Raw genomic sequence first — 22,700 nt, 5'->3', positions numbered from 1 at the left:
AACCCACCCTGTAGCTGCACACCCGACTAGGTGGATGACCCATCACAGTCTAGTTAACCCACCCTGTAGCTGCACACCCGACTAGGGGGATGACCTATGTGGAGCTTCCTAAGCTTCCCAGAGCTTTCTGAAAAGGCAGTAAAGTTACAACACGTCCAGAAATTGAATGCTAAGTATATTTTATATTTTTATGTATGCAAAGTTTTCTTTTTATAGACACTGAGATATATCTTTTTAAATAGCAATGGAGAAAAACTCACATAGCAGCCTCATGCAGCTTTTTTAAATGGTGGTTTCACTGATGATGTTAATGTCTCTAAGCAACTAAAGCTGCAAGCCAAAAAAAAAAAAAAAAAAAAACTGCAAAGTCAGAGAAATACATGAGTTCTGGTAAATGTTTAAGTCCTTTCCCTATTGTACCCTTATTCCAAAACCCAGGACCTATACTGGGTTTTCTTTTCCATATTTGAAAAATTAATACAGATTTATAGGCAATCCCTCGGAATAAATAAATTATTCCTAAAACCGTATACCCAATTCAAAAACAGAAGTTACAGAAGAACACAGGCCTTATTCTTTCAACACAGAGGGAATCACTCTGGACATCTAAATTCAACAGCACTATCTGCTGTGACAGGGTTAGAAAGTCTGTTAGCTACTGCATGGTGGTGGTCTCTATCTTACAAGCAGTACTTTACATGAAATACATATGACAATTAGCCTAACCTGAGAAAGCAGGAGATAAACCAGTGATCTCTTAATAGGAGAAGCCAAAATTACAGTTCAAATCATTTATACTGCAAAAAAAGCAATGAATTTGCCTCCAGTGGGAAAGTTTCTGTAAGTAATTTAGGCAAAAGATAAGCAAAAAGGCATACTATACCTCATTTCAGTACACATCGTGAATTATTAGTTGCTTTCAACACAAGGAAGACTAATTTGTTTTCCTTAAAGTTCTTTAAATATCTCTGAAGAAAATGTGACACCAATCTAATGATAGCTCTTTAAGATTTATTTTTAGGTTTATTTTATCCTCTGTGTGTAGGTGTTTTGCCTGATTGTATGTATATGCACCACATGCATGCCCGGTGCCTGAGGAGGTCAGAAGACAGCCCGAGCTCCCCTGAGACTGGAGTTAAAGATGGTTGTGAACCACCATGTGGGTAACGGACACCAAACCTGGGTCCTCTGTGAGAGCAGCTGTGTTCTTACCTACTTAGCTACCTCTCTATCCTACATTATAGTACGTGTCCAAATGATGGTCAGCAGCTGACTCTGCACACGACACTCCTCTCAGTTGGCTTTGGACTTAGAGTGGCAATCTCCAACTTTCAGCATACCTGGTACAAACAATGGCAGACACTTCGAAGCTGTGAGGGGAATTCTGAGGAAGAGCTGATGATGGCATGGAAGAACTTCTCTGTCATCTGAAGGAGGTTCCTCTGGTTCTCCTCAAGGCTCTCAGAGGGTTCTAACCTGTAACAAAGGAAAGGGAAAACCAAACATACATGACTACTGAAACAAAATCACCCCTCACAAGACCTGATCCTCACTGAAATAAACAACAAATTTGCTACAAAAAAAAGAAGAAGAAGAAAAAAGGAGCAGTTATAACAGCAAGTGCATGGCTCCCACTAATTTCAGTATTCATAAGGAGACAGTGACTGCCATAAGTTTGAGGCCAGCCTCAACTATACAGTAATGGCCAAGTCTCTAAAACAAACTAACAAACCCAAATTGAAATTCCAAAACTCAGAAGGTGCCCACAGGAGGACTAAAAGAATGACCTTCAGGTCATTCTTAGTTTGGTAGCAAGTTTGAGGCCAGCATGGAGTACAGGACCCATTCAAAACTACAAAAAAAAAACAATTTGGAGGAAACCAGAATTTAACATAAAGATCAGCCATAGATATTACATATTTGAGAATTTTTTGTGGATTTTTTTTAATTATTCATTTGTATGGAGAGAGAGAGAGAAAGAGAGAGAGAGAGAGAGAGAGAGAGAGAGAGAGAGAGAGAGAGAGAGAGGAGGGAGGGAGGGAGGGAGAGGCAGGCTCAAGGACAACTTGTAGGCGGCAGGCCTCTCTCCACCCACCGTAGTGTGGCCTTCAGAATGAGCTCATGCCGGTAATTTCAACATTAGTGAGTGCCAGCACCATGTTCAAAAAGCTTTAGTTCTTGGGATCTTTCTGACTTCTGGATGCTCAACCTGAGCTAATCTAGTAGGTGGGGACCATAGCCACAGTTTTTTAGATTATTAGAGAGAACTATGGTGGTCAAAATGCAGAGATTAAGTCAGTGAGTGTGGGCTGTCTGGTTATGCCTTAGGTATAATACAACCTTATGCCTAAGGCTCAGGAAACATGAAGGAAAAAGGGGAATGACTGTAAAAAAACATGAGGACCTGGTCAACTACTACTTAACAGTGTCTTTTCAACAAACCAGGGATGTTCTCATGAACTCTCAGGCTGCCTGTTTGAGACCTGCAAAGAAAATACTGTGCCCACGCCTCTGTGAATGGGAGAAGATTTTAACAAGGTTCCACTTCTAGAAGAACTACAGGTAACCGATAGGTACTTAGGGAGGGAGACCCAGATTTTTTTTCCTGGTATTGCTATTTTATTTCAAAATGAGACCTCAATCCTAACTTTTCAGTCCTAAACATATGCAAATAAGGGCAATGTAATTGGATGAAGTAGGTCATGTGCATATAAAAATTTACACACGTGTGTGCATGTACATGTATACACACACACACAGAGTAAAACAATTCTAGAAGGCTTCCTACATTTGCAAGTAGGTAGTTGGAGGAAGCCAGGAAAAGCTGGAGTGGAACTGATGCAAACACAGCTCACTCGCTCACTCATTCACTCACTCACTCACTCACTCACTCACTCACTCACTCACTCACGGAAGCCTCACCTGAATTAAAAGTCTAAAGAAACAGAACTGCTCCATCTAGAACTCAGGACTTCAGGACTGGCTCTCACTGCCCCACAAGGCACCATCAAGCATCAGAAGGGAGGAAGTAACCACCAGGCTACCCTGCAGGCGATTCACATGGGATCTGGGACTTATGCTTGCCCAGGAAGCCCATGCTGATGCCCTCCTCTTCCTTAAACTTCATAACATGTGAGTTTAGAATATCGTTCTCCCCTTCTGATGTCTGTTTAATGCTGTAAGTTTCTAGCTCCGTTGTTGTATGCTGGACCAAAGTCTCAGAACTTCAAAGTCCTTGAATCCTTCAGAAGGACTTAGCTTTTGTCCATATCTTTCTCCATATGTGAGACAGAAAGGCTATGGGTGTGGTGGAAGGGTCAAAGGTAGCTAAAAGCCCATTCTCTAGGTCAGATAAGGCTAGGAAAGAGTGTTTTTCTCTTGAAACATACATTGGCTAGGAATAACAGAATCCAATGAGCGTATCTGAAATGATTCTGTTCCCCTGTCCAAAGCACCAAGCTTGTCTCTCTCACCTCCTCCTGGAAACTCAGCCAGCCTTGTGGAGTAAAGGCGGGGTAGCCCTCAGCCTGGGCCCCAGGAAGTCTACTGCTTAAGCAGGTCCATTAATTACGGTCTAAGCACCCCTACTGGTTACTGGCTCCAGCAGCTCTCTCTTGTGGTAAGCTCTGCCACTCTGTATTCAGCTGTTTCTCAACTCAAGTTTTGGAATGGTGGTTTGCCTTGGGACCTCAGCCCTCTGACAAGTTATTGCCAGCTAGAGATGTAGCTCAGTGGCAGGAAACTTCTACAGCATATGTGAGCCCATAGTTTGATTCCCAGAATGGCAAAAACCAAACACAATCTAAACCACCTGTGCTAGGTGTTTTTCTTTCTTTCAGCCAATCTGTCTCTCACTTCTTCCTCTTGTTCCTCTGGCCCTCTATCTTCCCCCACATCCCCTCTCCTTCCCTCTCCCCGGCCCCCTCCTTTCCTTTTCTTTTCTATTTCCAGCTTTCCCTAGGGAGCTAACCCAAAGCCTTCTGCATTTGTGTCAAGCATCCATCACTGAGCTATGTCCTCAGCCCCTCACAATTCTTAGCCACTTTTTCTTCCTGTGAACATAGGAGAATAGACTTTCAAAATCTTGACTTGTCAGAGTGGGTCACAGGCTCAAGTGTAAACAATCCTATGTACCTGGGGATCTAAGGTCTCTTTCACCAAGCTAAAGGGTTTCATTTATATGTGTGAATCTGTGTGAATGCATGCCACACATTCAGGTGCCCTCTAAGGCCAGGAGATACCTTGGAACTGCACTTATAGGTAGCTATCAGCCACCTGATATGGATGTTGGGAACTGAACAGAGAGAGAAGTCCCCTAGAAGGACATCAAGTGCTGTTCATCAGTGAGTCATTTCTCCAACCCCTCGAAAGTCATTTTTTATCTAAAATGAAAGTTACAGCTGATTTATGGATGTCTCCCTTCCTTATATCTTCTTAGGTTGTGTGTGTGTGTGTGTGTGTGTATGTGTGTATGTGTGTGTGTGTGTTGCTGAAGATGGAAGGAACCAAGGGCTCATGCTACTAGGCAAGTTATCTACCACTCAGCCATTAGCCATATGCTTAGTCTGCCTTCTTGATTTTTTTAACATGGTCAGAAATGAAGGGCTGAGTTGGCAAGATGGCTCAATGTATAAAGAGACTTGCCAAGAAAACCTGTTGATCTGAGTTTGATTCTTGGAAGTATACTCTGACCTTTACATGTATACCGCAAACATATATCAAGCACATGCACAAAATAATATTTCTTAAAAACAGACATAAGAAACATTATTAATTAGGCATCTCTAATCCCATAGGACCTTGTGCAAGAATATTTTAAAACTATGTACTTTTCCTTGGAGCTTAGAGTGACTATAAAATGAACACGGTGAGTGAGGTAAAGGTGGCTCAGACAAAGCAACAATCTGTGCTGCATTTTGCTGTCAACAGCAGACTGCTGATGACTTCTCACAAAATAAGCATCAAAAAGATTTCTGCTAAGGTTGGGAATAGGCTTAGTGGTTAGGCACTTCCTAGCATGTAGAAGGGCTCACATACAATTATCAACATCACTAAAACAAAACAAAAAAACAAAAGCCCCATTTGCATTTAGAAAAATCATTTCCACTGCAAACAGCTTGAGTGTGGAAAAGACAATGTTAGAATACTAATAAGGACGTTGGTCTGGGCGTGGTAGCATATGACTGTAGCACTTAAGGGGAAGAGGCAGGTGAATCTCTGTGAGTTCCAGGCCAACCTTGTCTACATAGCGTGCTCCAGGACAGCCACAATTATGCTGTGAGATCCTGTTTCAAAACCCCAATAATAAGGAAGTTATGGCAAAGTCAAAGGCTATGCTACTGCATCAACAGTAACAGAGCTAAACTATCTCACACTGTGCAGCACAGTGTTATAAAAGAGTAACAGTAATCTTCATAAACTTTCACAGAGAGATCTAAGGCCTATGACCAAACCAAAAGAATTAGGTTGTAAACCACAGATTTATTTTATTACCTTTTAAAATTAAGCAATTACAATACAGTATACATCTTCTAAAATTACATATATGTTTATACAAAATAATGGAAAAAGGATAGACTGGAGTAAACCACAACAGTATCCATAGGCGGAACTCAATGATGCCTTTAATGATATCTATTAATGTTTTTATTCTTTAAGGAAAAAATGTATTTGCATTAACCTTTGTGTAAAAACTTCAAACCTTTTAAGAGTGAAGAGAAGGGCTGTAACCCCAGGAGATTTCTGCTAAGGTTGGGAATAGGCTTAGTGGTTAGGCACTTCCTAGCATGTAGAAGAGCCAAGTCAGGAAGAGTACAGGTTTAAGGACAGGCTGGGCTACACAGTGACATATCGTCTTTATGAAAAACACCAGAAAACCAAGGACAGGAACATGAGATAAGGGTGACCTCATGCAGTACTGGGGAGGAGTAAGGGAGCAACTGTGACAAGATGACAAACCTGGTAGGATCCACTTCAAAGCTAACATGTTGCCAATCCGAAGATGTGATAATGACTCGTAATAAAGGGTCCAAGAGCTTTTGTAGGTAAGTAGCACCATACACCTAAAGAAACACACAGTCATCGAATAGCCATAGCCACACATCCTACATTTAAAACACAATCCCCCAACACAGTCTGTAACAGTTTCTTCTCAACAAACCTAGTGCACATGCGCACACAAAGTGAATGACACAAACCTTGAAGCAGAATGTCATTATCTTACTGGCCAAGCTGTTGCCTCGAAAAAGAGTCTGCATGGAGTCTGCCAATTCTACCTCCTTAGAAAACATGTTCCAGAGCAGCTGGTAGAGTAAATGCCGGGAATCAAACAGAGTGACCAGAACCCGAGCCAGCTCATCCTGGTAACAAAGCACAATTGTGTTTCTGTGAACAATTTTACTTTTCTTAGGTAGATTTAAAAAATTGTAAAAGGATAGAAAAAGGGCAGACCTAAAACTCATAATAATCAAGGTACACAATAACTTATTATTCCTAAGATTTACCTTTGTCTATTAAAGATGACTTTTAATACCTGTTTCTAATAGCTGTTAATGCTAAAAAGTAACTAGTGAAAGATGAGAGATTTAAGGCTTTACCAGAAGGCAGAAAGACATCAGGATCTGGCTAAATTACAGCATAAAATAAGAGTTCATTTTTGAACAGACTATATTCGTAGAAATGATTAAATGCAATATGACCAAGGCCAAAAAAACCAACAAAAATGAAAATACTAAGGGATTATTTAAAAATCAGAATGGGGGTCTGGTGAGATGACTCAGTGGGTAAGAGCACTGACTGCTCTTCTGAAGGTCCTGAGTTCAAATCCCAGCAACCACATAGTGGTTCACAACCACCCATAATGAGATCTGACGCCCTCTTCTGGTGCGTCTGGAGCAAGTAGGGCCAACCAGAGCAAGCAGAGGGTCCTAAAAATTCAATCCCCAACAACCACATGAAGGCTCACAACCATGTGTTCAGTTACAGTGTACCCATATACATAAAATAAATAAATAAATCTTAAAAAAAAAAAAGAATGGAGGGGGGGTCAGCTAGATAATTAAAACCCAAAATTCAGTCAGATTTACATACAACTAGAGTTAGGATTGAGGCTAACAGTTATATTATTTGTACAACAACCTTTTCATTCCTTAAAAGTTTTTGTGGTTTTGTTTTGTTTTACAATTATTAAAACTGTAATTCACTGTTAAACCTACCATTGAGAGAAGACAAAGAAAATACCAGTAGCTATAAAAAAAGAACCCTCAACCTTCAAATAATACTAAAGTCCATCATGGTCCAGAGCCCTGCCCTCAGCCTGGCCTGGTCCCAAGATTATAAGAACAAGACACTGGAGTAAGGGGAAAAATTGAATAATCCAAACCATAAACACCCCAGAAGCCCCCCTGTAGTTACACAATACATCTTTGACATCTACCCTCCATTATGAGTTAAGAAAAAAGGATAAGAATTTAGGGACAAACTGAAGTTGCCGGGCTTCGGCTCCAGCTCAGGAGATCAGGAGCGGGATGGGGGAGCTTTTCTAGCACAGGAAGTTAGCTGTTTCAATTCCAGCACAATAGTAAAGAGAGACAGCAGTAGCTGTTGCTTTTAGGCCCCATAGTAAATGCCTTTCTACTCTCATCCTTTCTCCTAAACCCCAAAAATTCTAAACAACTGACTTTCAAAACATGTATTTACATAATCAACTTAAAATTTTAAATAATTTAATTAGAGAAAGTGATGGTATACACTTGTAATCACAGTACTGAGGAAGTAAAGGCAGAAGAGCAGAAATCTGAGGCCAGGCTGAGTCACATAAGAGTTACAAGGAGAAAAACCCACCACATTGTTAGTAGATATCCAGGATTCCTCAACAGCTCTGCTAATAAGGTTGGTCTTGAGGTTTTTGTTTGTTTTGTTTTGTTTTTCTTTTAAAAAGTTCCAAGCTACTCTTCCTGTAAGCGGTCAGAGGTGACCTGTGAAGATGGTTCCCTACTCTCTTGACCCAAAAAACCCCACAAAATCATGCAAATCAAGAGGTCCAAACCTTCATGTTCACTTTAAGAACACTCGGGAAACTGCCCAGGCCATCAAGGGTATGCATATCCGCAAAGCCACCAAGTATCTGAAGGATGCCACTTTAAAGAAGCAATGTGTGCCATTCTGGCGGAATAATGGTGGAGTTGGTAGGTGTTGGTAGGTGCAGCCCAAACAGTGGGCCTGGTCACAGGCTGGATGGTGGCCAAAAAAGAATGCTGGGTTTAGACGGAGATGCTCTAGTCATTGAACACAGCCAGGTGAACAAGGAACCTAAGGGGTGCCAACAAACCTACAGAGCTCATGGCCAGATTCACCCATACATGTGCTCCCCCTGCCACATTGAGATGATCCTCACTGAGAAGCAACAGATTGTTCCAAAGCCCAAAGAAGAGGCAGCACAGAAGAAAAAGAAACCCTGGAAGAAACTGAAGAAACAAAAACTCAAGGCCCGGGAATAAATTCAGCATCAAGTAAATGCAGATAAAGTTAAAAAAAAAAGTTATAGGCCATAATGAGATCTTGTCTTTTTTTAAAAGAAAAAGAGAGAGAGAGAGAGAAGAAGAAGAAGAAGAAGAAGAAGAAGAAGAAGAAGAAGAAGAAGAAGAAGAAGAAGAAGAAGAAGAAGAGGAGGAGGAGGAGGAGAGTGGGGAGCCAAGGGTATATCAGCAGTTCTCAACCCATGGGTTGAGACCCCTTTGAGAATCGTATGACCCTTTCATAGGGGTTAAATATCAGATATGATGCATATTAGATATTTACATTACTACTCATAACAATAGCAAAATTACAGTTATGGAGTAGCAATGAAAGTGATTTTATGGTTGGTGGTCACCACACCATGAAGAACTATATTATAGAGTCACAGCATTAAGAAGGTTGAGAAACACTGGTGCATGTGATCAAGAGAGATTGTTTACATGTACGAAATTGCCAAAAAAAAAACATAATTTGGGAGACTAGATCAGCAGTTAAGAGCATTGGCTGCTCTTTGTGAGGACCCAAGTTCAATCCCCAGTATCCACATGCAGTTAGAACTGTTTTAACTCCAATTTCAGGTCATCTAACAGCCACTTCTGGCCCCTTTGAGCATTTTATACACATGGTGCACAAACATACATGCAGGCAAAATACCTATATATATATGAAATAAAATCTCAAAAAATTTTTTAAGTAATTGAGGCGAGGTATGATGTTGGATGCCTTTAATCCCTGCAACAGAAGGCAGAGAAACTTTGTGCATTTGAGGCTATATCCTAGTTCTGCACAATGAATTCCAGGCAGCGAGGCTACACCAGAGATCCTATCTCCAAAAAAGTAAATTCGTAAGAGGTATTTTTAAGTCAAGCCAGGAATGGTAGCGCATGCTTTTAACCCTAGTACTCAGGAGTCAGAGGCAGGCAGAGATCTCTCTTTGAGTTCCAGGCCAGCCTGGTCTACACAGCAAGTCCAAGACAGCCAGGGCTATTACACAAAGAAACATTGTCTCAAAAAACCAAAAAAGAAAAAGAGAAAAAAGAAGAAGAAAAAAAGGTATTTTAAGTCATGTGCTATAAAGCTTAGAAATATTAGTCAGAGCCTCACAGACTTACATCAACAGTTGTTTTCTTGTGTTAGGAGGGATCAAGAGTAGGGTCTCATGCGTGCTAGACCAGAACTCTACCAGACCTTCACTCTTCATTAAGAAAACTACTAAATGACTTTTAATTACAGTTAAATCCTAAAAAAATTTATAATATTTACTGATAATACATTTGGAGATGTGTGAAAAAATTTTAGGTTTAAAGAAAATAATTTAGGAGTGAGTACTGCTAATAAACGGGCATAAAAGTACAATTGTAAGTAAGTCAGCTGTGGAGATGCATGCCTGTGCCCCAGCATTTGGAAAACAGAGGCAGAAGGATCTCTAGTCGGAAGTCATCCTGTGTACAGTGAGTTTCAGGCCAGCCAGAACCCACAAAGTGAGACCATCTCTTGTCATAAAGCAAGTTAGCAAACAAACAAAATTGCTAAGAGGATAGAGCTCATGTTAAATAATTTTACTAATACCAAATTGAATCAAATCAAAGCAACCACAGAAGTATTTTAGAAAGCAGCAGCAAGGGTACTCTAGGGCAGAAACAGTTATCATATTTGAGGTGAGCACACACAAGAAGAGCCTCAGCATCAGCTGAAGACAGATAAGGCAGGGCCCAGGTGAAGTGCAGGGTTATAGGGCAAAGAATGTGAGCTTTATTTTAGATATAAAAACCACGATCTCACAGGCTCTCTGTTTTTAACTGTGCATTTTCAATGCACGTACACATGAGTAGCACTTCTCGGTACTAGGCAGCATGTGTTTACAGCTGTCGGGAGTGCTGGGACCTCAGCTCCACTTCTTTTACAGAGCAGCAAACACTCTTAACCACCAAACCACCCTTCCAGCCTCTGCTACAGGTGGGTTTCCTTCATTTCTGTTGCTGTTAATTTTATGTAAATGGTTGTTTTGCCTAGGGAGGCCACAGAGAGCACCCAATCCCCTAAAACAGGAGTTACAAGTGGTTGTGAAGTGACCATGTGAGCTGGGAATCCAACCCCAGTCTTCTGAAAGCTTCCTGAACCAGTTTCCAGTTCCTTACACTCTCATTACAGTTTTTAGGCAAAAAATAAGATTGTTTTAGTAATTAGAAGTTTACTCTTACTAAAGTCTTTTTTCTTTTCCTTTCTTCCTTCCTCTTTTGATAAAATAAACCATACGACTTTAAGAAAGGGGGGAGGGGGCAGGGATTCACTAGGTAAGCTATAGCTGGCCTAGAACTTATCAGGTAGACCAGGCTGACCTTGAACTCATAGAGATCTGCCTGCCTTTGCCTCCCCATGCTGGGATTAAAGGCATAAGCAAAAATACAGGGATCCACATGGCTTTTTAAAATGAAAATGAACAAAAGCTTCCTCAAAGTTTTCAAACGTATTACCAAGAATGTTGGAGTTTGATGGGCAGAGGGTGCAGCTCAGCGACAAAGCACTTGCCTAACCAGTAAGGCCCTGACAGCAATCCCCAGAATACAAAATAAACGTAGACAGACAAATAGTCATGTATTTCTATGGTATTTTATCAGTCCATTTTGTTAGGAGACACAGACTTATATACAGCCCAAGCTGGCCTTGAACTTGCTCTGTAGCCGAGGATGACTTCTGAGTCTTCTCTCTCTTGCCTCCACTTGCTACGTGCTAGGATTATGAATGTGTACCACCACATCCAGCATGCCTTCAAATGCAAATTTCAAATGCCAATGATAATGTAATACTTCAAATAAAAATTAAGGTGTGTAAGGCAGAGATAGTTATTGAGCACAAATCGCAGATTATAGATTAGTACTATTAACAACTAATAGTTAGGTTCACTATTACTTTATTTTTACGTAAAGATAAGAGACAACGCTGTTTTACATTTCTTCCCATTGGTGATTCCATGGACGTTTGTCACTGGGTTGGAAAGAAAGAACTAGTCAGGGGTAGGAGTACCAACCACTTCTCTGCAGTTAGAAGCAAAACACATTAAGAAAAAAGGTTTAATGGCTCAAGGTGGTTAATTATTTTTTTAGACAGTCTTACAGTGCTCAAACTGGCCTGAAACTTCCTATCTAACCAAGGAGGACCTTGAACTTCTGAACCTCCTGCTTTCACCCTCCAAGTTGCGGAGATCACAGGCAAGCACAATCAAGATGGATTTTCTGTGGTGCTAGGGAAAGCATTCTACCAATGAGCTACAGTCTCAGCTCTCCATTATATAATTTTTTCCAGTTCTTAAATCTTGTCAATTCACTTAATAACCACTTATGAGGATACTTATTTTGAAGCACTAGCTGTATGTCAGGCATTCTATTCCCCTACTTTCTCAATGAACTTACCCACTGAGAACAAGGGACCACATTGGCAAGAGCCATAGCTATAGGGAGTTCTCCTTGGTCTCCCATCATTGTGACCAGTTCCACAAGTCTCTCAAATCGATCTGCCAACACCGTTTCCGCAAGCGTATCGAATTCTGTTCCTTGTTGAAGGATTTTTGTCAGAACTTCCATAAATGTAGCTCTTGTCTGAAGATCCTTGTGATAACCTAAGCCTGAAAGGATAGAGAGATGCAAATTTACCACAACAGCCTGACTGAAGCAATTTTCATTTTGCATGTTATGTCAACTCTAGATTTTTATGTTTTATGTATATGAGTGTTTTGCATGCCTTATGTCTGGGTATCAATCACATGTATGCCTGGTTACCACAGAGGCCTGGAAATTAAACCTAGGTCCCATGGAAGAACAGCCAGTGCTGTAAACCACTGAGCCATCCTTCCCACCCAGCTCTCTAGGTTTTATATTTCTGTTTTGGTTCTGTTTGTTTGCTTGCTTGTTTGTCTGTTTACAGACAGGGTCACTGGTAGTCTTGGCTGTCCTGGAACTCACTGTGTAGACCAGGCTGACCTTGAACTCATAGAGATCTTCTTGTTCCTTCCTCCTGGTTAATGGGATTCAAGTTGTACACCATGCTAGGCCAGTTTTTTATGTAGCTTTCATTTGATCTCACCTATGGAGTGCATGAGTCCACTGTCCACATTAGCATTGAGTAAGTTTGACATTGCAAGCACTGTACAGTGCCTCAGGGATGCCAGCCTCCGAGACATGCCACGTTTTCTGCCACCCGTTTGTGCATTTTCATCTTCAACTTCACTACAGTCATTCAAAAGGTTCATAAATAATGTGAAGTACCTGGAAAATACAGAGACTGACCTTTACACAGTGAAGGCGACACCAACCAGCAAGCTAACCATCCATTCTGAGCAATTATGTGGGCCACTGTAAGCATCTGCTTTTATAATACTGGGGTCAGAAGTCAACATGGCTCATTATTGAGTTGCTGGTAGCATTATTTTATCCTGAAAAAGTACAGTGTTCATTTCCTGACATAAGCACAGAAAATGTGCCATGTCTGCTGGCAAAAGTCAGTTTTATTATTTAGCTACAAAATTCATGGTCCAAACCATTTAGACATTGTCATTTTAAATGACTTAACGGGCAATCTAGATTCATTACAAGGAAAATTTCAACTGTCCCACTGTTTTCTTTAAAAAACACAACAGAAATTATTTTTCTATCTTGGTTCTGTCTTTTCACAAGTAGACATGTTATTTTCATGAGAGCAGTCAATGGCCACAATTAGAAGCAATTAGGTCTACTTTTAAATATAATATTTAGCTACTTTGGTTACACTGCTGTGGGAGGGAGGAAGCTGTATTTGTATTGTGCACTGGTTTTGGGGGGCTGACATTTACTTAAGGAATAACTGTGATTTGGCCTCCATCAGCTCCACCCCGTCTCCTTCTTCGGGCTGCAGGGGAAGACCAGCGAGGAGAGAGACTACTGCTTCCATGCTTGCTTGGTCCAGATCTCTAAAAAAAAGTCATTTAGAAACTATGAGCCTTTTAGACAGGAAACTAAGGTGCTCTCTACTTCACTAAGTAAACTATCAATACAACCTAAATAACATCAGTAAATATACTAAGCTCAGAACACACACACAAAGACCTAAAACTGGTGGGGAAACTTACGAATAAGTAATCTTAAGCATAATATCTTCATAAATCAAAATTATGGGGTTAAGAATGTAATCCAGTTTAGCATCTACAAGTCTTGGGTTCAGGCTCCAATATCACAATATAAAAATGAAAAAACTTGACAAGCAATGGTGGTGCATGCCTTTAATCCCAGCACCCCAGAGGCAGAGAGGCAGGTGGGTCATTGAGTTCTAGGCCAGCCTGGCCTACAGAATGAGTTCCAAGACAGCTAGGGCTACACAGAGAAACTCTGTCTTGAAAAACCATCAATAAATAAATGAATAAGTGGCCAAATGGATAAATTGATGATGATGATGATGATGATGATGATGATAGAAGTAAGAAACTCAATTAATCAACCAATCAGTAAATAGTATATATTACCAAGTCATACCTGAACAAAAAAATGGATGAAATTATCATCAAATCAGTTACCATTTCTGATATATATCAATCATCTGTCATTACAGCACCTAAGCAATTATGCCTTACAAAGACTCATAATTATGTTCCTCAATCAATGTTTTTATCTAAAGTAATACAGCCTAATGCTTTATGTATCTTCTCTCAATAACTGTTAACCATACTTCCTCAGCTAATACCACTTTCCTAAGACTACCTCACATGCTTCAACTAAAAGTCCTTCCAGTAAAATAATAAAAGGAACTTTAAATATCTCAAATGCACAAGCTTACCACCTACAAAACAACTTAACACACCTAACAGCTATCTCTGTACTGGTTTTCATGAGTAAAGTAAAACATGATAGAACTTTAAAAACCGCCTCCTTCCCTCTCTCCTTCTCTGTTTTCCTTTCTCTCTCTCTCTCTCTCTCTCTCTCTCTCTCTCTCTCTCTCTCTCTCTCTGCCCATTTTGTTCTGTTTTATTTTACCTTGTAAGACATTTTATGTCATCATCTGCTGCTTGGTTTGATGTCCCCATTACCCAGTCTGTTAGATATTCTACCATCTTATTCCTGCAGAATGACAAAAAGGAAAAGAACAAGTAAGTTTTTAACACATAGTTCACTGATTATTTAGACAAAAGTTTTATCATATAGTTGTATAGCCCGGATTGACCCTGAACTTTTGCCTTGGCTTTCTGACTGAAGGAACTGTAGGCATATGCTGAGAACCAAAACAGTGCTCTCCTAGTGAAAACAGCCGATGGGGCTAGTGTGACTGTATACAGCAGACACCACTATCAGGGGTGATGGAATGAAAGTCAGAAGGACACAGGTAAAATTCGGATGCTGGTTCTTTGCCCTGTCCCTTTGCAATGTGGAAACAAAAACTTTTAGTGACCATAAATTAATTAGTTCCAGGAAAGGAGAGAATTTTTTAAAAAGAAAGACTGAAAACAAAACAGAAAAACAAATGCCTATGGGCACAGAGCTTTGAGAAAGTTGGTTAAGAATAATCAGAAAAAACAAATATGCACAAATATGTACCTCCCTCCCCTCCCCCTACATCAAGTCCTGCTACTTTTCTACACTTTGTAACGTAATATTTACAAGACCCTGCTTTGCTCTTCTGAGAACTCACCTAAATTTCATCTCTTGACAAAACGAGAGGTCATCTCTTCTTGCCATCATGACTTCAACTAACTGACACAATTTTGTTTTTATCTGTATTGCATGGACCATATTCCCAAGAACACGAACGTATCTAATTAAACATGGAATAAAAAAATGATCAGATATGGACAAAAGATAAGGTATTCTAAATTACTCTTTAAGTAAAATTAAGTAAATGTAACTTTAGACGTGAATAATATTTAAATTTTACTTAGGTAGGAACATATACAACTTCTCATTATCTTATTGCCATAGTCACACTGGGTCTGTAGTAAAACAATGGCAAACTACTTCATCATCCCCATTATCAGGGCATACGAGGTCTTACCTCTTAAAACAAGACTCTGCTGTGATTCAGGAGAGAATGGCTTACCTGACCAGATTTAGCATCATTGTCTCAATGCTCGCTTGTCCCAGATGCTCAGAGCTGCCTTCAGTATGATTATCCAGTAGGTTTTTCATTATGGCTATGGTTTGCTCTACAAACTGAGTATTGCTGTCACTTAGTAATACCTATACACACACACAAAAAAAAAACAAAACAAAAACAAAAACCAGCCCATTAGTGATCTAACATCAATGAACAGAAACCATCACAAGGACAATGAAACTGATGTAACCATCACACGCAGGCACACCACAGGCAAGTAAACAAACACAGATACACAGGGGTATGAGGCACACAGCCAAGACTCATAACTCCAGGCATACCCACAGGCCTGAGTTCTTTAGAAGCAGGTTGATCCCTAGATTACATGAATTTTTTTCTTGTAATTATGAAAGGTTTTAAAGTTGTAAATGAATTATCATGTTGGTATATAATTTAAATAATTTGAAAGAAACAGTCTTGACTTATTTCAAACTATTATTATATTCATAAAGAAGGGTAAAAAACAAAGTGGAGAAGACGTCACCTGTCCTTGAGAGTCAAAAAACTTGCTGATGGTATTCTTCAGTTTGTTAAACAACATTGGATACAGAGCAGGACTCAACTCCAGACCCACCAGGTCCTTAACATTGGTCCGTATCTGAAGCCCCACTTTCTCGTGGTTACACACCATTAAGGACAGAAGCCGGTCCATAAATCTGCTGACAGGTGAATCAATATTCCCTTCAGAAGACATTACAGAAATCATAGACCCTTTGCGTTCACTGACAGCGCCCATAGGTGGGCTGTATGTCGCTAGGCCAGAGCTGCTTCTCTGTTGCAGGCACACCCCACCAAGGGCACAAAGGAAGCCAGTCATGTTGATCCATTCCTGCAGGGAGTCTGTGTCAGACAAGTCTATGGAGCCTCCTCCACTGACATGGGACATCCGTCTCTTAACAATGGTCTTATGAAGACTTTCTGCAGCCTAAACACAACATTTTTGTGAAAAGCATGAATTCAACATAGACTGAATAAAAATCTTACAAATTACTCTTATCTATTTCTACCAGTAAAGGTACATTTTATAATAATAATAAAAAAAAACTTGAAACTACCACACACATTATTATTTTTTAATTTTAGTTTTATGTGTATAAATGTTTTGCCTGTATGTACATCTATGTACCATGTGTATGCCTAAAAGCTAAATAAAGGAGGATGTTAGATTTCCTGGAACTAGTGTTACAACCCATTCTAAGCTATCACGTGAGTGCTAGAACTCACACCCAGGTCCTCTGAAGAGCAACCAGTGCTCTTAACCACTGAGCCATCTCTCTAATCCCTACCATACACATTAGAGAGCCATTTAATACATTTTTGTCATAGCTAGAATAAAATCACCCTGAAGTGTCAAATTCCTTTCTAAAAACCTCTGATGTGTAGTGATGAACCTTAAACAATTGAAGGAGAAAAAAGCTAGTCACAAAGGCCCATATCACCTATGATTCCATTGGACAAAATACTCAGAGAAGGTAATTTTGTAGAAATGGAACATAGATTAGCAGCTACTCAAGGCTGGAGCGGTAGAGACAGAGAGTTGGAAATACGGCAAATTAGAGCTAGAAATAGCTAATGGGGAGCAGGTTTGGTGGGAAGGGGCATTCTGTGAGAGAATGAAAATGTACTAAAATTGATTGTGTATAAACTGACAGTTATAGAATTCTGTGACTATACTAAAAACAATCATTAGGCTGACCACCTTATGGTGGAATTCATATACTCTACAGTATATGAATTCCATGCTGATTTAAACAGTCAACACCCACACTCCCACCCCGAAAAGAAAAACTTTCATGACTAAGGCTGTATTATTTCCTCAAAACAACTTTTACTTGCTCTAAGTGACCATAACAAGAAAAACGGCAATTGGAGGATAAACAGTTTGTCTCAAAGACCTGATAATGAGAGCAGTATAGTAATACAAATTAGTTATACACAAACCAGTTAATTCTTAATTTCTGGGGTAATAGATAATTGGTGGTAGTTGCTGAATAAAATGGTTCACTTGATAATAGTTAAATAAAATGTCCAAAGTTTAAAACTGCACTCAACCTTAAAGTGGGCTCAATTTTGTGCTCAGCAGCTCCTTTAATTAGAGTATCTAACAATACAGCATAATGAGGCAGACAGGGAGGCACACTTCTGTAACCCCAGCTTTGGAAAGTTAAGGCAGGAGGATCACTGCAAGGGCAAGGACAGCTTGTTCTATATTTTAAGTTCTAGGCAGCAGAGATAAATAACCAGATCCTGTCTCAAAGCAAACACACAATACGAGAATTCTTAGAAATATTCTTTTTCTCTATCTACAGCTATTAGATCTTTTCTAAACGTTCTTTGAATTCTTCAACAAAGGACAAAGAACAACAATGAGTAACTGGTCTCTCAGCTAAGTGGTTTCTAGCAGAGCTATTTAATATTCCTGTAGTCATGTAACCTTTTACATCTCTACTATCCAACTGAGTAAATAAATACTGAACCTTGGCTACTGTAAAATTGAAAAAGTAAGTCTAACTTGTTTAATTAAATGAGTTAAAAGTGACATTCTAACAGATACATGTGGCTAATATCTACAAGATTAGGCAGACAGACAGACGGACCACAGGTATTCTTAAAACAACTCTGTATGATAGCCTACTCTTCGTAGCTCAGCAAGGATTACTTAAGTGAAGCAACAGATCTACTAATACACAAAAATTCACTGAAAAAACAACTCACCTGGCCATCTTCCATTTTGGCTTTTGGGTAGTTAAGGATTAGTTTTGTAGCCTGTTCCCACTTTGCATGTGTATCTTCCCAGGCCTAAAATGAAGTCGATTATCACTAGGGAGCAACTTTAGGGGTGAATTCAAAGTGAACATGTAATGCAGGTCTGAGAACACCCTACTTGTAATATGCACATAACCCAGACTCGCTTCTCAAGTCGTTCTGATCACATAGCTAACAGAGGCTTGTAACATAGGGAGGGGAGGTGCTGCAGCTGCTGAGGCCATACCTCAGTGTTTCCTGCAGTAGGGTGCTCAATGCGCCTTAGCAGGGCCATCACTCTTTTCTGAAGTGCTGCTCTTCCTAAGCAAAGACAGCAAGCAAACCCAGTTAGTGTTTAGAGCCATCTTCACATCTGGGAGCCTGCCCACACACACAGAGTAGAGTGAAGGAATGAAACAAATGATTCTGATGATCGAGGCGAACACGTGCTCTCACCAACCTCTGCAAGAGTATTTATTGATCCCCAACTCCAAAAGGTCTACAACATAAAAAAGCCATCTTCCCACCTATGTTTATGGAAATACATGCCTAGGTGTTTAAAATCTTCCCATTTATAATTCAAGCAGAGTAATTTCTATAATCTATAACTAACATCAACTTACAGTGCCAGTTACCAATAAGTTTGAATATTAAAAATTCAGTAAAATTTCTATTTCAAATGTCACTGAATTACATCTACCTTGTTCAGAAAAGGATTTCAAGTAAACCGTAAGAATTTGCCCTGAAAACTTTCAAACTGTTCTTTAAATAGACTCCACTGTAAAAATAATTAGATGTCAGTCAAAGTAACATGGTTAAAAAGAGTAAGAGAAAAAAAAAAAAAAAAAGAACCACATTTACCTGTTGACATCATATTGCTGACTGAGGCAAATTCCATGAATGTGTTATAGTTGGGCAAGAAGTTGTGTACTGACACTTCATCTACCCCACATCGAATATCTGCTTCTTCACAGAGGTGGCGGAAACAGGACATAGCAACCAGAACAGCTTCAGTGTCAGGATTCCACAGAAACATGTATAAGGCCACTTCTAGCTTGGTCTGGGCTTGTCGGCATATAGGTGGGGTTCCACTGCACCCTGCTGTGCTATCCTGGGAGGAAGGAGGGATGTATCTGCAACTTAGGTGACTTTATTTACAAACTCAACAATGTACCATCTACCACAGCACACAAAATAAATAAGAATTTACCTTTCTAATAATAAGATCTTTTTCTGATGATATGGTTCATATAATGGTACTGCATTTCAATTGGAATAGATATTATCCTAGATTCCAGAAATGCAGATAGTCTGTAACAAATATGCAATTAAGACACAGAGAAGCTGGGTGTGGTGGCGCATGCCTTTAATCCCAGCACTCAAGAGGCAGAGGCAGTCGGATTTCTGAGTTCAAGGCTAGCCTGGTCTACAAAGTGAGTTCCAGGACATCCAGGCCTACACAGAGAAACCCTGTTTCGAAAAACCAAAAAAAAAAAAAAAAAGAAAGACAGAGAGTCCAATGCAGTAAAACTGATCCACTTGTGGGTCAACCATAATGACAAAGGAAGAGGCCTATAGGGAAGAAACAAACACCGGAAGCAATGACTGAAACAATGACCCACAAACTAACACTGTGGCACAAAGACAGCAGAAACACTTAGAAAGCCAATGCCAAGGACATAGGTGAAGCATACATTGCAGCTGCTATAGGGCTCATTGAGGTTTCTGCCTCAACAGGCTACAGTGAAACTTAAGCATAACAAGGCTCTCTGTCTGAAAGACAAACCCTTCCATGATTTTATAATTCTGCTCATATTCTGATTTATGTTTTAAGGACATTTACATACAGAAATAAATGTCCTGCTGGACATAGCAATACAGATCTATAATCTTGGCACTTGTGTGGAATTGGCAAGAGGATCAAAGCCAGCCTGGCATATTTGTGACCTAGTCTAAAAATGTAAACCTTGCCAAGCACAACTGACCTTAATTACAGTACCTGCAAGGGTGAAGCAGGAGGATTACAGCGAATTCAAGGCTAGCCTGTGCTACAAAGCACAACTGTGTCAATACAGATATGCATGTATGTACACATAAATAAATAAAAATAAAAGCCAAGAGAGAGAAAGAAATAACATCTTAGCAACACTTATCCAAAAATTAAGCAAAATACTGTGTTTTATTTTGAATTAATTTGAGCCTCCTTTAATTCAACTCCTACATCTGAAAGGGCTTGTTCACATCAGAATGATTGGAGTGTCAGCCACAGGGTCAAATAACCACGTGCTGTTTACATTCTACCTACTTGAATCCTCAAAACTCTGGAGCAACAAATTTATACTGGTTTTATTATTTGTTATTAACTATTATTATTAATTGCTTTCTGATTATTCATTTTGTGGAAGACTATGTAAACCTACCTTCAAACTTGTCCCCTCTGGGACAGAGGGATAAACCAACGGTTAAGACCACTAAGAGCAATGCCTGCCCTTCCAGAGAACTGGGTTTGCTTCCCAGCGCTCACAAGGCAGCCCACAACCACCTGTGACTCCAGTTCATGGGATCAGAAGCCCTCTTCTGGCCTCTGTGGGACAGCAGGTATACATGAGTGCATAGATATACAGGTAGGCAAAACACCCATTCACATTTTTTTTTTTAAAGGAAAACTTAAAAGGCTGGGCATGATGGTACAGGCAGATATCTCAATTTGAGGCCAACCTTTGTACACAGTAAGTTACAGGAGAGCCAGAGCTATTCAGTGATATCCTGTCTTTAAAAAACAAAACAAAAATTCTAACTTGTGATCCTCTTGCCTCAGCCTCTGCAACACTGAGATTACAGGTGTATTCCACCATGTCCTGCTATCATCTCCTGCAATCTGAAAAACTAAGGCACAGAGTCATGAAGAATTTGCCCAGGGTTCCACAGTGAGCAGCACTACAACTAAATTCTGAGCAGTCTGTAACTAATGTGCTAAATTATTTAATCGAAATTTACCAACATCCACTCAGAAAAGTAAAGCAGAGATGATGACGTTACAGGAGAGTTACCCACCATGGAGGGATTCCCTTTTCCTTTCCGCAGAGATGCTCCAGGAGTACAGGTACGCAGGAACTCATCATGATCAACTGACATCTGAGTGGTATTTCCACTAGCAGACATTTCACATCCTACTCCATAAAGGTAGAGAGAGTGACAGGAACTTCTATCTGCCTGCTAGAAAGAAGAAGTAGTCTCCTGAAGCAATGACACTGGGAGAGCACTTAGTGTGAACTGACTTTCTATTTTAAGGCAGCCCTGGAAAACCTTCTCTCCAAAAGCTTTCCCTTTAGAAACATTTATTACCCCATTGTGGTAAATAAGGTTTGTGTACTATCTTTCTTTCAAACACCTCTCAGTTGTCCAACCTCCAAACCAAGGACAATATCGATGATTATGCAAAATCTATTACAAGAAAATTGTAAGACTTTACGAATCTATAGATTACAGTTTTGCCTTGTCAGGGTAATCAGCACTGCTGAGTTCTCTCTCCAGCCCTTACAGAGTACCTCTGACTCACTACTAGATTACTAACACTGACCATGTTAGACAATATGCCAAAGACACAAAATTCTTAACTCAAAAATCTTCAGGACAAACTTTGTTCTGTGACACAAACACAAGATAAGCCAGATACAAATAACCTTACCTCTCCATCAGCATTCCTCTAAACAAAATTGTATCAAGATGCTTGGTAAGGTTTCTTATAGCTATAATTCTAGGCCTGGATTAAAATTAATTAAATCAAGTATTCTTTAAATTATGTCATAATAGAAAAACCTTGAAATTGATTATAAAAATTACATGTTAAAAGAAACGTTAGGTTCGTTCCTGTTCCCCAGAACTTCAATGTTTCAGCTGTTCAGGACCAAAAAATTTTATTCTAATTAAAAAAAGGATTCCTGATCTTTTTTCAAAAGATGAAATCATCCCTAACTCTACAGAACTTGAGTGCTCTACTATTAAGCTACATCCTCAGGCCTTGTTTGAAACAACATCTCAATGTGTAGTCCAGGCTGGCCTGGAATCCACTCTGCTCAGGCTGGCCTCAACAGTACTGGAATTATAGGCATGTGCCACCATATCCAGCTAACAGACAAAATCTTTCGGGGAGACATACAAGTTTAACCTAAATTTAAAACTTCTGCCCTTTAGCTTTTTGAAAGATTATTTCCTGGACTAGATTAGCTCCGAGAGCCAAGTCATGAGGACTTAAAAATAAAGAGAAAACACTATTTGAGGCATCTTTGATTACAGCAGCCTCTACTCTTCATAGGCCTGACCCA

At 39.8% G+C, this 22,700-nt stretch overlaps 1 protein-coding gene across 6 annotated transcripts in view; it reads right to left on the bottom strand.

The window, feature by feature from the left end:
• Window positions 1-22,700, bottom strand: part of Nf1 (neurofibromin 1) — a 248,756-nt gene that overhangs the window by 120,305 nt on the left and 105,751 nt on the right. For 5 of the 6 annotated variants that reach the window (XM_029483492.1, XM_029483494.1, XM_029483490.1 and 2 more), the window contains 14 exons: window positions 21,430-21,591; window positions 19,237-19,486; window positions 18,623-18,696; window positions 18,346-18,429; window positions 16,115-16,555; window positions 15,574-15,713; window positions 15,169-15,291; window positions 14,517-14,600; window positions 13,343-13,459; window positions 12,598-12,779; window positions 11,928-12,139; window positions 6,198-6,359; window positions 5,959-6,062; window positions 1,341-1,476 (listed from right to left, as the gene is read on the bottom strand). In XM_029483492.1, coding sequence (XP_029339352.1) covers window positions 1,341-1,476; window positions 5,959-6,062; window positions 6,198-6,359; window positions 11,928-12,139; window positions 12,598-12,779; window positions 13,343-13,459; window positions 14,517-14,600; window positions 15,169-15,291; window positions 15,574-15,713; window positions 16,115-16,555; window positions 18,346-18,429; window positions 18,623-18,696; window positions 19,237-19,486; window positions 21,430-21,591 — 2,271 coding nt within the window. The remainder of the gene's footprint in view (window positions 1-1,340; window positions 1,477-5,958; window positions 6,063-6,197; window positions 6,360-11,927; window positions 12,140-12,597; window positions 12,780-13,342; window positions 13,460-14,516; window positions 14,601-15,168; window positions 15,292-15,573; window positions 15,714-16,114; window positions 16,556-18,345; window positions 18,430-18,622; window positions 18,697-19,236; window positions 19,487-21,429; window positions 21,592-22,700) is intronic. The other variant, XM_029483491.1, reaches the window with a different exon arrangement.

The sequence above is a fragment of the Mus caroli genome, chromosome 11, assembly GCF_900094665.2.
Source record: "Mus caroli chromosome 11, CAROLI_EIJ_v1.1, whole genome shotgun sequence".
Lineage (NCBI taxonomy): Eukaryota > Metazoa > Chordata > Mammalia > Rodentia > Muridae > Mus > Mus caroli.
The sequence above is the reverse complement of the archived record's forward strand: the minus strand, read 5'-3'. Positions and strand labels throughout refer to the sequence as shown.